Here is a 14,936-nt window from a genome sequence, read left to right as displayed (position 1 = left end):
ATAATAGCTGTTCAATAAATGTTTGTTGAATGAATGAATCAACAATTGGTCTTTTTCAATGATGTGGTTAGGAGATGGTCAGTCTATGATTTTATAGAAGAGTTCTGTTCCAAAAGTTTATTTGAAAAGAGGGTTTTCAAAAGTTAAGGCACGTTTCTTCATAGATAGTGTTATTTATCTAAAGTGTTGTTCGCAAGCTAATACATAAAATCCTAATTGATTTATAACACATTTGAAACAATGTTTAACAGTTAGTTCTATGCAACCTATGACAGCCAAAGTTTTTCTTTAGAAAATTGTGTTCAGAATTAGTTTGTTCACTGGGACTACGTTTTTACCTCTTTAGCTTTAGCATTAATGTCAAGATTTTTCATTTTTCTCTTGTAAGTGTGCAGGAAATGGTACTATTGCAGTCCCAAGGTATTGCTGTTTTTTTCTGTAGTTCCATAGATTCAGAAATGGACTAAATCTGTGTGAAGTTTGGTGGGGAAGAATAGAAAACAGACCTCTCAGGAAGTTAGAAATCAGGATGTAAATCCTGTGGACAATTCTTTTTCCCCAGTTTCTGCCTTTTCTCTCTTCCCCCCCCCCCCCCCCCCCCCCCCCCCCCCCCCCCCCCCCCCCCCCCCCCCCCCCCCCCCCCCCCCCCCCCCCCCCCCCCCCCCCCCCCTTAGGACACTGTAGTCTTAAAGTATCAGAGATTCTCTCTCTTGGCCTATTACAGGACAGAACCTCATTTTATACCTACTCATTTACCGTCCCACACCTGATCAGTAAGTCTTCTGCCTCTGAAGCAAGCACAAATCTTTTTTTTCTCATTTAAAACAATAACAATCAGGGGTGCCTGGGTGGCTCAGTCGGTTAAGTGTCTGACTTTGGCTCAGGTCATGATCTCTGTTAATGAGTTCAAGCCCTACTTCAGGCTCTGGGCTGACAGCTCGGAGCCTGGATGGAGCCTGCTTTGGATTCTGTTTTTTCCCTTTCTCTCTGCCCCTCCCCAGCTAATGCTCTGTCTCTCTCTCTCAAAAATAAAAAATAAGCAAAAAAAAAATAATCAGTTATTATATGCCAGCCCTGGGGAATATGTAGAGGATAAACTTGAAATAAGACTACTTACTAAGTTTAGAAACCATGGGTTGATATTTTCAGATTCCATTTCTTTCTATAAGGAATATAGAGAAAGTTTCCTTCCTCTCTTCTCTCCTTCTCTCCTCATCTCCCCTTTCCTTCCATTTTATAGCTATTAGGAAAGAAAGGCTCAAATGATAGTGGTGGGTCTTTGGATGAAAAAAGAATTAAAGTAAGATTCATCTGTATTAAAAAAAAACCTTTATATGGGAATTTTGTCTCAGACCTGTCAACTTAATTCTTAATCTTTTAAAATTGCTCTACGTACTCTATATTTCTGTAATGGATAAGTCAGTATTGTTTCCATGACATATTTTGAACACAAAGTATTGTATTTCATGTACCCTGTATATATAGACTTATAATTAATCATAATTCTAAGTTAGATATATGGAGTTTAAACTTCTGTAATTGGTTTTTAGGATAAGTAGTACTTCACATTTTTTAGAATCTGACCTTTTGTTTTTTGAAATCTGTAACATTTTAATTTGTTGATTATTTTCGTATGTAGTACTAATAACCTTTGAAAACATAGATTTTTATATTTAACTTTTGTTCCCACTGCAGGAATCAGAGATGGAAACAGAAGAAGAGGTTGACATCTTAATGAGTAGTGATATTTACTCTGCAACTTTATCAACCAAATCAATTTCTTTCACACGTGCCCAAACAGGATGGCTTTTTCGGGAAGATAAAACAGTATGTGCCAATCTTGATTTTTCAGTTTACAAAATTGTTTATTTTTTAATGTTGCCAAAATAATGTGGTGGAGGTGTAGGAAGCTTACTGACTTATTTTCCAGTAGTTTATTCTCTCCTCCTTGAATCAAAGATAGGGAATTATAATGGTTGTTTACAGAGTTGGAAGTTATTTTTACAGAAGCCAGGAGAGAAAGTTCAGCTCATTTGAATTTTATGTTGGGAAAGATTCTTGATGTCAACTGCCTTGTTATTTACAGGGAACAGTGTCTTCACATGGTTCTATTATATTTCTAATGCTTTTATTCCTTAAGAAGACCATTAAGAGGGATACACTTTTGAATTCATTTCCCTGGACCTTTTTATTGTTTCCACATTGACTTCAAAACTATTTACTCACTCAGAATCTGTTTCTCAGTAGTCCATATATATGACTAACATTAAATAAGCTTACATTTCTATAACACTGTCATTAAATTAAATTTCCATGGAGATTCCCTCATTAGTGAATTGTAAATTCTTTCCATAATTCCCACTTCATCTGCCAGCAAGAGGTTATATAAGACTATTCAAAATATGTTAAAAATGTTTAATTAGACATATGAAGAAGCATTTGGTAAAGTTTTAAAGTTAAGAATATATCATCATACAGGTGAAGGCCAAGATTTATTGCTTTTAAAAATTATGTATTTAAAATTATGTTTCATTACACATGGTAGAAATGAACATATTCTTCCTGGAAAAATAAAAACAGCTTGTATTAGAGTTCTCTGAGGAAATCAGTAGATCTCTGTCTGTATCTCTATCTAGATATATGTATATCTCTATATAAATATATAGATATAGAGAGAGAAGGAGGGAGGAGTATGGAAGAGATTGATTTATTTAAGGGAATTGATGTATGTGAATATAGGTGATGGCCACTCTGAAATCTGTAGAGCACTCTAGCAGGTCAGAAATTCAGGTAAGAGTCGATGTGGTCTTGAATCTAAAATCTACAGGCTAGAATCTTTGGCAGGGTTTCTGTGTCACAGCCTTGGGGCAGAATTTCTTTTCCTTTTGGAAATTTTAGTCTTTGCTCTTAAGGTTGGCAGTTGTTTGAATGAAGCCTACCCACATTGTGGAGGGTAATCTACTTTATTCTAAGTCTAGTGATTTAACTGTTAATTACATCTAAAAAATACCTCCATAGCAACATGGAGACATGTTAAGCCAGACAGCTGGGCACCATAGTCTAGCCAAGTTGATACAAAAGTAATCACCATACAACCTTATACATAAAGTTATAAAGTACCCCTTTACGAGTACTCAGTCCCCAGAGCCCTTTGTAAAGGATTATCCATTAGTATACTCAACTTTTTTTTATGTTCTGCATTCATAAATATGTATCCCTAGTAATATGTAGCTTTAGTTGTTGATATTTCTTTATTTTTTTCTAGTGTTATATCTACTGGTTTGGACCTTTTTTTCCCCACTCTTTAGTTTGTTTAGAAGCTTTTTCTTATCAGTAGTGCCACTTCATTCTTTTTAACAACTGCATAGTATTCCATAGTATGGATTGTAGTTTATTTATCCAGTCTCTTATTTATGGACATTTTGATGAATAACACACATTTGTGCCCAGTTTTCTGCCATTATAAATGATGTTGTGTTTATCATCCATTTACATGCCCTTTCATTGTCTATTATAGACAGCAAGAAATGGAATGGCTGGATTATGAAGAATATACACTTAAAATTTTTATTGATATGATAATTTACTTTTAATAAATTCTTTCTCATTAGAAGATTTCAAAAAGTGAGAATTATCACCTGAGTATTGCTCAGCCACAGAAAAATTCTCACTTTTAGATATAGGCTCCTCAACTTTCTTCTCTAAGCCTGTTTGGCAACAAATAGTATTATAGGATTCCTAGTTGTGAGCTCCTACACTGCAATCCCTTTGTTGGCTTGAAGTCTTATTTGTTTGTACTCTGTTCTTCTGGACAGCATTAGAGGATCACTTCAAGAGAAGATAAAAATTGAAGCTGCTATTCATCTAGTACTACTGCTAAGCAGCTCAAAGCTCTTGAACAGCGTCTAGGTGATCTTCTTAAATCTTTGACAGGTAAGGAGGGAGTCAGTAATACTTATGGTTCCCATTTTGTAGGTAGAAACAGGTGCAGAATGCCTTACTTTTTGGTGACTGGTAAGGAGGCCACCAAAAACAAGGTGGACATGGAAATAACTCTAAACACATAGTTTTGGAATGCCAGGAAATATCAGAGGATGGAGACCAAGTGATTTGCATGCAGGTAGAAATGAGAAGCTTGTTTTCAGTAAGTTATTGATCATGTTTTTTGTAGTAAGCTGTTTGAAACTGACCACCCATGGGTCTGAAAAAGGTGAAGGTTAATGTTGAAGAAGGACTTCATTGAAAGGAAATAATTCTTTTCTTGATATCATTTATATCACTTGAGTTTCCCTATCCCTAATCCATAATGTAAGCACTTAATTGTAATTGTATTGGTGAGCAAAACTATTCTGTTGTTCTCTCTTCTTTATTGAAAGCAGCAAGCAGCTGTAACTTGAAGTTTGATCCTGTTAGAGAATAGAGTATTGGAACAGGTAATTAATTCTAGTTATGCTAGAGATTCTTATGTAATTTAGATTATTTCTTTTTATTCCACTTTTTTTTTTCTATCTATAAAATGGGAACAGTAATTATCCCTGACCCCTCCTTGTTACTCATGGTGTTTGACTATCAGCTAAATAAAGTTTTCAGATAGCTTTGTGCTACTTGGGAGTAGATTTTAAAGGAATACTATGTGGTATTTCTATTTAGATTTAATTCATTTGCAGATTAACTACCATACATCTTGGGTGTTTTAAATTTTCCTTTACAAATTTTAAATGTGTAATTGTATATATATTCTTAAATTTAATAAAATGTATAAAATAATTTGTTAAGTTCAAGTACCAAGTGAATATTTATTTTCACCTAAATGTTACATGTTTATGGAAAAATATTGTGTATTACTTTGAAACTTTCTTTTTGATCTAAGATAAACTTAATTTGTTTTATTATTCTGAAATATTTGAATGTTTTATTATTTTGATTATTTAATTTTGTTTTAGGAAAGAGTAGGAAACTTTTTGGCAGACTTTTATCTGGTGAATGGACTTGTTTTAGAATCAAGAAAAAGAAGAGAACATCTTAGTGAAGAAGATATTCTTCGAAATAAGGCCATTATGGAGAGTTTGAGTAAAGGTGGAAACATAATGGAACAGAATTTTGAGGTATAATATTTCTAATTTACAATTTTCTAAAGAGAGAAGGGGTAGACTTCATTCCTGGCGCTCAGTGAGTTTATAGAAGAACATTCATAGATTTGTTTGTTTGTTTGTTACCATGTATCACCTTTTATTTTTCTGTGATAGGGCCTTTGGTGACTTTTTTGTGAATTTATTCTTGGTCTTTGAGTCTTCATTAACAGATTAAACTCATTTTATAAGCATGAAACCCAGTGTTAATTTTTAATCTGTGTCCCTTTGCATATGTTTTTCCTACTTCATCAACTGAAATCTGTTGCTCTGAAGGCCCAGCTCCTTAATGAAGTCATTTCTAATCTATACTTTCCCATAAGTTTTTTATTCAGCATGTGTATATTGAGAGCATGCTTTCTGTAAAGAATTGTGTGCCAGTAAGGAAAGGGGAGGGGAAATTAGGAAATACTAAGGTACATGGGACATCATCATTGCCTCTGCAATCTTATTCCCTAATCAGATGAATTGGATGGGTTCCTAAATTTATTTTTCATTTTGACAATTTTAGATTTACAAAAACCAACTAAAACAGTACAAAGAATTCCTGGATGCTCTTCATCAGGATTCCCCAAATGTTAACATTTTACTACATTTGTATAGCAGTGTTTTTCAAATCGAAGGCACCATAGGGACCCCTTAGTAGTTTATGAAATCAATTTAGTAAGCTGTGACCACCCTTTTTAAAAGAGAAAAAAACTAGAATCTAAATAATGATGTTAGAGTAAAACCAGAGGACATCACATGTAGTATAGGTCATTATTTCTTTATGAAACCAAGTTTCAGGGGTGTATGTGTTTGTAAATATGTATATGTGTGAGTGCTGGTTTGAAGTGTAAAATGTGTCACAATAGCAAAAAGTTTAAAGGCTATTTTGAGGAGGCTTGAATTCCTTGAACATTTAGTCTCTCCTATGGTGTCAGATTATGTTTTAGCAATAGATAACCATTTCAGATTAGTATGCCAGGTTCCAGCTAATTCATGGTAACGCTGTGCATGCCAGGAAAATATTTTAATGTTTAGAAAGTTCATGTGTTTAAGTGACTCAGCCATAGTTTAGTTAAATAAGTACAGGATATGAAGTATTTAACAATCCTCATTAAATGTTAAAGTTGTGATTATGCCGGTGTAGTGTGGACCTGTCCCCTTTCTGCCAGATCCTCTTGTACTTACTTTCTTTGGGCCATGGGATAGAGCCTCACAGGGTTTCATTTTCTGGAAGCCTTCGGGTATTTAGTGATCTCTTGAGCAGTAGGACATGATGTGCTTAGGAAATAGATATGGAGAAGATGAACTGAGAGAGGGAATGCTGAGCTCCATCTTTAACAAAGCTGCTACCCTCTCCCATTATTGACCAGATAAAAGGCTATTTCTTTGGACTTGCCCTGTGATTTAAATTTTATTGGGCTTGTTAAAAATTCTGAATAGGTATATAATAGAAGAAAATAATATGAAATAAATTAACTAATTAGCTTTTGACTTCTGGTCAGAAATCAAAGGAAACACTTCCTGTGTGAATCATAGCCCCTTGAACTGTATAGTTCTTGATGAATATTTAGATTCAGTTTTTCAATTTGTATAAAAGAAAAAAACTTGGTGGGATTTTGATAGGATGATGTTGAATCTGTAGATCAATCAGTTTTTACATAAATGCCTGCTTGATTTTTCTTAATTTGACTTTTCATTTTGAGATAATTGTAGGTTCACATACACAGTTGTAAGAAATAATACAGAGAGATTCTATATATGCCTCACCCAGTTTCCTCCAGTGTTAGCATCTTGCAAAACAGTAGTATCATCACAAGCAGGGTATTTGCATTTATAGGCAAGATATAGAACATGGCCATCACCACAAGATCCCTCCTTCCCCTTGTATAGGCACACCTACCTTTTTGCCCCTTTGCCCCTTCCCTGTCCATTATCCCTGGCAGCCATTAATCTGTTTCTCCATTTTTTAAAATTTGGTCATTTCAAGGATGTTGTATATAACCTTTTGATACTGGCTTTCTTCCTCCTTCACTAGGCTTAATTCCCTGGTAGTTTTTCCAGGTGTGTATATCAGTAGTTTGTTCTTTTTACTACTGAGTAGTAGTCCATGGTATGAATGTACCATAGTTTGCTTAACTATTCACCTGTTGAAGGACATTTGGGTTTCCAGTTTGGGGCCATTTATGAGTAAAGCTGTCATAAACATTCACATATAGGTTTTTGTGTGGACATAAGTCTTTATTTCTTTGGTAAATAAATGTTCTAAATGGTCTCTTTGGGAATGCATGAAGCTGGCTGTTTGTGTGTGTGCATGAGGGGTAAATGGACAAGGGGAACCCTTAAGGAGTGGGCCCTAGGACTCTGTGTGCCCCACTGCCCTGATGGCTCTGGACCATGGTTCATGCTAGTTGTTTGATGTATCTACTCTGTGTACTGTTCATACTGTAACTGGGGCCCATGGGTGCAAGAGCACTTGGCTCTGATGATCCCAAACAGAGTAGGTTAGGCCACTTGCCACTGACAAAATCCAAAGGCAGAGAGACAAGTGGTGGTGAAACAAGAAAGGAATTTATTTCAGTGAGGCCAACACTGGGAACACAGCTAACTGATGTCTCAAAGACTATCCAAAGTGCTGACAGTACTTCTGGGTTTATGCAAGGAAAATGTGGGACAGAGGTCAGTGAGTACGTGCAGCTGGACAGTAAAGGTCAGGTTGATCATTGTCTTGAGGTCAGTCACACAGGGTCTTGCTGGTGTCTTGACAGTTTTTATTGCTGAAAGGAATAGTTTGAGTTTCTATCAAGGGATGCTTTGCATGTAGGGTTTTTGCCCAAGTTAAAAGATAACTGGAAAGAAGAACTTAATCAATTAGAAAGTATAGACGGAGGTTGAATGGAGGTATTTGAAGTCCTCTCTCAATACTTATCTCTAGAATGCCCAGACCTTGTTCTTGCTCTGGTCCATTCAAAACTCCCTCCATAGTGAAGAGTACATATTCCTCCCCTCCACACACACACAAAGACTACAGTCAGGTCCAGGTGCAGTTGCTGGGTTTTGTGGTAGTTGAATGTCTTTTCATGTACTTATTTGCTATAAAAAATACAGATTTATATCCTCTTTGATAAAATGTTTCTTCATGTCTTCCCATTGTCTAATTGGATTGTTTCTTTACTGTTGAGTTTTCAAAGTTCTTTATATATTCTAGATACTAGTTCTTTGTCATATGTGTGTACAGGTATTTTTTTTCCTACTCTGTAGCTTATCTTTTCATCCTATTAAATGGGTTTTTTGAAAGGAAAAGTTTTTAATTTTGATGAGGACCAGTTTATCAGTTTTTGTTTTATTGCTTCCACCAAGTCTAAAAACTATGCTTATCTGCAAGTCCCTAAGATTTTCTTCTATATGTTTTTGATATAGTCTTATATTTCTACATTTTACACTTAAGTCCATGAATTAGTTAATTTTGTATAAGGTGTAATGTCTTTTTACTTCTTTCTTCTTTTCTTTCTTTTCCTTCCTTCCTTCCTTCCTTCCTTCCTTCCTTCCTTCCTTCCTTCCTTCCTTCCATATTTTATTTGTCTTTGATGGCCAGTTGATTTAACACCATTAAAATAAAAAGAGCTATGCTTCCTCCATTGAATAACCTGCTGGAATTTTTATTGAGGTACTGTTGAATCTGTAAATTAAAGTCTGGAGACTTGATATCTTAAAAATATTGAATCTTGTATTTCATGAACATGGTATGTCTCTCCATTTATTTAGGTCTTTTATAGTTTATCTCAGAAGTGTTTTGTAGTTTTTAGTATACGAGTCTTACACATTATTTTACTAAATTTATCTGTCAAGCACTTAGTATAGTAATGTGTTTGGATTTCATTTTCTAGTCGTTCCTTGATAGTATATAGGAATATATATGATATTTATATATTAGTTATATCGTTTTTATAGATTTCTTAGGGTTTTCTACAGATGACCATATCATCAGGTAATAAAGGTTTACTTTTTCCTTGGTAATCTTTTTGCCTTTGTTTGTTTTTCTTACCTTATTATACTGGGAAGTAACTGGGAAGTAACACTACAATATAATGTTGAATAAAAGTCCTGAGAGCAGGTGCCATGCCTTTTACCTGACCTTAGAAGGGATTTTTTTATATCAGTGTGAATTTTAAAAAATCATTATACTAATTTGCAACCTGGCAGAAGTAATTTATTAAGAATTACTAAGAGCCATGACTATATTGTTATTTGTTAGCTCTATAATCCTTATAAGATTGTATTTTTAATTGTTTTAGAATGAAGGAAGTATGTATCTCATATGTAGTTTGGACTTTTGATAGGGAAGAACTGAAGAATTACATTTGAGAATTTTTTGGAGTTCAATTATAAATATTTAGAAGAAATTTAAAGGAAATAGTAATTCTGTCAGATATTCATCTATACATATAATTTGATTTGGCTGAATCAGGTAAGGTACAGGATGCAAGAACATCAAAATAGTATTGATAGGTCTAATTATAAAAAAGATACAAAAAGCTGTGTTTGTGTGTGTATGTGTGTTTGTGTGTGCGTGTATTTTCTTAGATAGAATTTGCTAACACATGAAAAGCAGCATGAAATTGATACTAGTTTAATTATATTCAATAGTGGGAATTAAAAGAGAGAAATATTTGAATGCATTTTGTAGGTAATTTTAGGAATATAGTTCTTTTAAACCTACATGAGCTTTTTAGGAAAGGTATATATAAATTAACATGCAAAAGTTTAAAAATTTGGGTTAAAAAAGAGTAAAGGGAGGGATCTGTTGAGTTTTAATGATGAACTATGTTTATAATCTTAACAGAGTTTAAAAAAACATATACAGGAGTTTAAAAAAACATAGGACCCTTAACCCAATCTGTTCTTGCTTTAAGTATATTCCTTTCCAGTCTGCCTTGGTCGTAGTTGCTTCTTTCTGTATATTCAGATGTTTAACATGTCTTAGAATTTCTTTCAAAATATTGGGAAGCTGAAGTTGGAAGAGGAGTGGCAGAACCTTAAGATACCATCCTGGAGAGATGCTGTTGGTAAATGTAGTAAAAAAAAAAATCAGTATTGTGGTATTTAAAAAATTATGTTCATAAAAGGCATATTAGTAAATAATATGTTTGGCTTTGGAGCATTATTGAAAATTTCAAGAACCTAGAAAATAAATATAATTATTCTTATTATTTAAAAAAACATGAAAATAATATTTTTAAGCCACATTTTAATAGAAATTCAGTTTTTAAAAATAAATGTCTAATTTTTTTCAGAATAAATTTATATTCTTTGTTGTAAATGAATAGCTTTGAGTTACTTCTTTTTTTTTAGGCAAATATTTTTTCTAATTTCCATAAGAAATAACTTATAGATAGCATTTAAGAGGAATTGTTTGCCATTTAACTAGTTTGCCATGCCTCTTCTTCCTCTCCCTCCTTTCCAGATATGTTTTTCATATTTAGTGTATATTTTTGATACACAGAGGATCTGAAGTGGGCTCTCTGTTGACTGCAGACAGCCTGATGCAGGGCTCGAACTCATGAACTGCGAGATCATAACCTGATTCACAGTCGGACACTTAACCGACTGAGCCACCCAGGCAGGCACCCCTTGACAATATTTCTTATAGGAAAACTTAAGTGCTCAGAAATTCTTAAGTCATGGGTACTTGCTCCTATGTTTTTGGTGCTTTTTTCCCTTTTTGTTCTAACCAGTTATTGTTAGAGGAGGGAACAATTCTCCATTTATACCTTAGATAGAGAGTCATTGGTAAAAGCATTTATTGTGTACAAACTATGTATATATTATGTGTGTGTATATAATTTATATATTATATATTTAAATATATAAATATTTAAAATATAATATTGAGTTAAAGTCTATTACTATTTATGTATTTTTTAAGTATATAAAATCTAAATAGGAATACATAGATATAAAATAAATGAATGTCTTAAACTTCCAGAAGCCTTTGCTATATAATAGAATAGTGGCAAACCTAGCAATAAATTTAAAAATATTTTTTATATGCTTCAAGGAAAACAGGCATTTGAATTTTTGCATTTAATCATGAAGAAAGGTTTGATAACATTTCAGTTACAGAACCTGCTGACCTGGGGAAATAACATTAGAAAACCATCTGGTATTCTGTGGCAGCCTTCATGTCTTCCTGTTTCATTAGATAGCTATGGTAGCAGTGCTGAGGGAACACTAAAGGATGTAACTACAAGTGTCAGTTTGTCACAAAGGACCAATTAGAATAAACTAGGAAAGACTTTATTAAAATATAATAATTGATATCATGATGAGGTAAAGTACTCAATAAAAGGTTAAATTAGATTTATTACAGTCTCTTTATAAGATGGTAATGTATAATGTACAGTTTAGGAAGAATTTTATTAGAAACGGTAGGAACTGCCTAGAGAAGTTTATTACCTGAAAAAATATACTTAACTGACATGCCACATTATCTAATCAAGCCTGGCAAATGAGTCTTTATTATGATAATATGTATATATGTATGATAATACATGTATATATACAAGTATAAAACCAGTTATAGTCAAATATACATAAGTATTAACCAGACTGGAAGCAAGAGTAGACAAATTTGAAGCAGTGTTCAAAGAGAAATTGATTATAGCCTACTTAGTTAGAAATTTAGATGGAGGTGAGATTAGCTTTTGCTGTTTTTCTGTGTTGGAGCAGCAGTCTTAAGTTTTTCTAGCCTTTTCCCCCAGAATTACAGGTTCTGTTAGTTAACATATATCTGTCTGTCTTTCGCAATGCTACAAGATACTATTTTACCTCATATCACAATATTTATGAGGGTCATTAACTATCTTTTAAGCCTGCTTGTTATTGTACTAAGCCATTGCCACATACCACAGCTTTGTGTGTAGTGTCCTACTTCATGTATTAAATTGGTGTTGATTACTTTTTTCTTCTGTAAAAATCTGAGTTTGTGTGGTTTCTCTGCTCTGTGGGTTAATCTCAGACCTACTCTTTTTTTGTCTTATTTCTTTGCTATTCTTAGATGTGACTCTCATCCACATGGTTTAAGATTATTTATTATGTATTTAGTATTGCAGCTAGCAGGAATAGTAGTAATTCCTAATAATAGTTTGGAATAGTTTGGAAGGAGAGGACTTGCCTGTTTTGTTTGAGGACCCAATCAGAAGTTGCACACATCACTCTGCTCACATCCCATTGGTTAGAACTTAGTAACATGGTAACACTTGGCTAGGATGGCTAGAAAAATAAGTCTTTAATCTAGTAAGTCATATGTGTAGCGAAAAATTTGAATGGGAGTTTTGTTTGTTTATATATTTAATTTATGTATGTATGTATTTATTTATTTTACAATAAAGAATGGGAGAATAGACACTAGGTAGACAACTAGTGGTCTCTAATGTCTCATTGGTTGGATACATATCTGATGATGCTTCTGTTATCATTTAAACACTGGTAACTCTCACCCAAAATATACTTTGGACTGTGACTTTTCTCCTAATCACCAGATCTTTAGTGCTTTCCATCAACTCCATTTGGATAAACATAAGTATCTAAAATTTAGTATATTTAAATCTGATCAAACAATTTTGTTCCTCCTGCCTGTCTTCTCTGTCTTGAGTGATGGCACCATTATCACTACCATTACCCAAGCCAGCAACATGAAATTTGTCCTTAGACTTCTTTTAACTTTCCTTACCCTTGTGTCTGATCAATACAAAATGTTGAAGATTTCTTGAATCTATTTTTCTCCTTCCATTTTGAAACAGCAGGCTGTTGTCATTTCTCATTTGGATTACAGAGATAGCTTTGTAACTTACACACAGCTCCCAGAGTGCTCTGCCTGAAATAGATTGAACTTTGTAATGCCTGTGCTCAATAGCTAAAATGTATAGAGTAATTACTACGTGTCAGGCACTGTTTTAAGTACTTTATATTTAACCAGTCTTTTTTATCCTCACAACAACCTTGTGAGGTTATATAGTTGACTAAACTGAGACAAAAGAGGTTGAATAATTTGTCCAAACTCAGTTGGTAATTGGTGAAGACAGGGTTTAATCAGTCTGGCTCCAAAATGTGTGTGTTAAAAAAAAAAAAAAAAAAAGAAAGAAAACATATTATATTGTTCAAAATATTTGTCTGTTGCTTCCTGAGAAAAATACAGATCTACTCAGTGCACAAAACCCTTACAAACTACTTTTTCTCATTTCTGTCTTGCTCCCTTATCCCTGTTTCTTACTAGTTTCTCTTCACATACTCTACTCCCACTAAGTACACACACTACACTTGCAGTTTTCCAGTACACCGCATTTTTCTCACCATTGTGCTTTCCTCAGTCTCCTTCAACTGGTGATTTTGTTCTCTTTCTTTTCGACTCAACTGCTCAGGAACCATGATTGCTGGCACTTACCTTTGGCCACTCCAGTCTGAGTCAGAAACACCTTCTCTGTGAGTTTATGTCCTCCTTTAGATCCCTAAATCATAGCCCCCATTATTCTGGATGATAACCTACTTTCTGTGTGTCTCTTGTAAGCTTTTCACAGATGGAAAAGCTTTCATACTGCCTGTGTTCAGACACTGTTAGTTTCCTTTTTAACGACATCCTTTGATGCTATTCAGAGATCTCAATGACTTCTGACCAACAAAATGTATGGCCCCTTTTCAGGCTTCTTTCTCTTTAAAAGTCTTTGTATCATTGTATTTAACAGTCTTTTGGCCTCTCTGACAAGTTGATGCTCTGATTTTTCTTTTTTCTCTATTGATTAATATTTGGCTTCTTTCTGTCTCTCCCACCACCCCCCAAAACCACCAATGCATGTTATTTTTAGGACTTAGTCATCAACCCTGTTTTCATATATATATATATATATATATATATATATATTTTTTTTTTTTTTTTTTTTTTTTTAATCTAGTCAGAGAATTCCCATATCTTTAACTCTGATTTCTTCCCTTTTCTTTTTGTAACTGCCCTCTAGAAACTTCCCTGGATATAACTGTTACTGTTATTTACTGAATACTTTATTCTGTTCTGGGCAGTATGCTCTTTCTATACATTAACTCCTTGAATTCTTAACTATAAGATAGGTGGTCATCTCCCATTTTGCAGGGGAGTTAAATCGACATAAGAGAATGTAACTTGCCCAAATTTCTACAACTACCAGTGGAGCTGGGATTCCAACCCAGTTTGCTGTCTTCAAAATTCTTGATTTTAACAGCTCTGATATCCTACCTATTAACATCTAATGCTCATAATATCCAGAAAGAAAGGTACTTCTCTGAATGGGGCCCTCTCCCAGTGTCAACTCTTTATCTTGTTATTTATATCAGTCTTTCATTGATTGCCCTTTGCTCCATGAGTTTGTCTTGGCAGTTTTCAATTTCTGCGGCCACTCCCTTAGTCCTTATTGCAAATCCATCCTGTGGTAATACAAATTGATATTTAACAAAGACAACATGTAAGTTTTAAAAACTGATATGATCTTTATCACTATTGTTACTCTCTCTTCTGAACTTCCCTTTTCAGTTCAAATACATCAACTACTTTTTTTTTATCATTAATTCTTCTTGTCTAAAATATACTTTTTATTTTGTTTTCATTTAAATCTGAGCGTCCATCTCCTAGTCTCAATTTATTGTCCATAGAAGGTTGTTCTTTTTTCTGAACTTCAGTACTACTCAGTTTTTTGTAAGTTCATTTGGCCTTTAATCATGTAATATTTTATAATTCTGACTAACTGTTATGTCTGTATGTTTGTTTTTTTTTTTTCTTTCCAACTCTGAATTGTA

At 33.8% G+C, this 14,936-nt stretch overlaps 1 protein-coding gene across 2 annotated transcripts in view; it reads left to right on the top strand.

Annotated features, from left to right (window-relative positions):
• Positions 1 to 14,936, top strand: part of ANKRD13C (ankyrin repeat domain 13C) — a 91,095-nt gene that overhangs the window by 60,848 nt on the left and 15,311 nt on the right. For both annotated transcript variants that reach the window (XM_043575258.1, XM_043575259.1), the window contains exons 8-9: positions 1,696 to 1,827; positions 4,944 to 5,105. In XM_043575258.1, coding sequence (XP_043431193.1) covers positions 1,696 to 1,827; positions 4,944 to 5,105 — 294 coding nt within the window. The remainder of the gene's footprint in view (positions 1 to 1,695; positions 1,828 to 4,943; positions 5,106 to 14,936) is intronic.

The sequence above is a fragment of the Prionailurus bengalensis genome, chromosome C1, assembly GCF_016509475.1.
Source record: "Prionailurus bengalensis isolate Pbe53 chromosome C1, Fcat_Pben_1.1_paternal_pri, whole genome shotgun sequence".
Lineage (NCBI taxonomy): Eukaryota > Metazoa > Chordata > Mammalia > Carnivora > Felidae > Prionailurus > Prionailurus bengalensis.
This window is presented reverse-complemented; position numbering and strand designations above follow the sequence as displayed.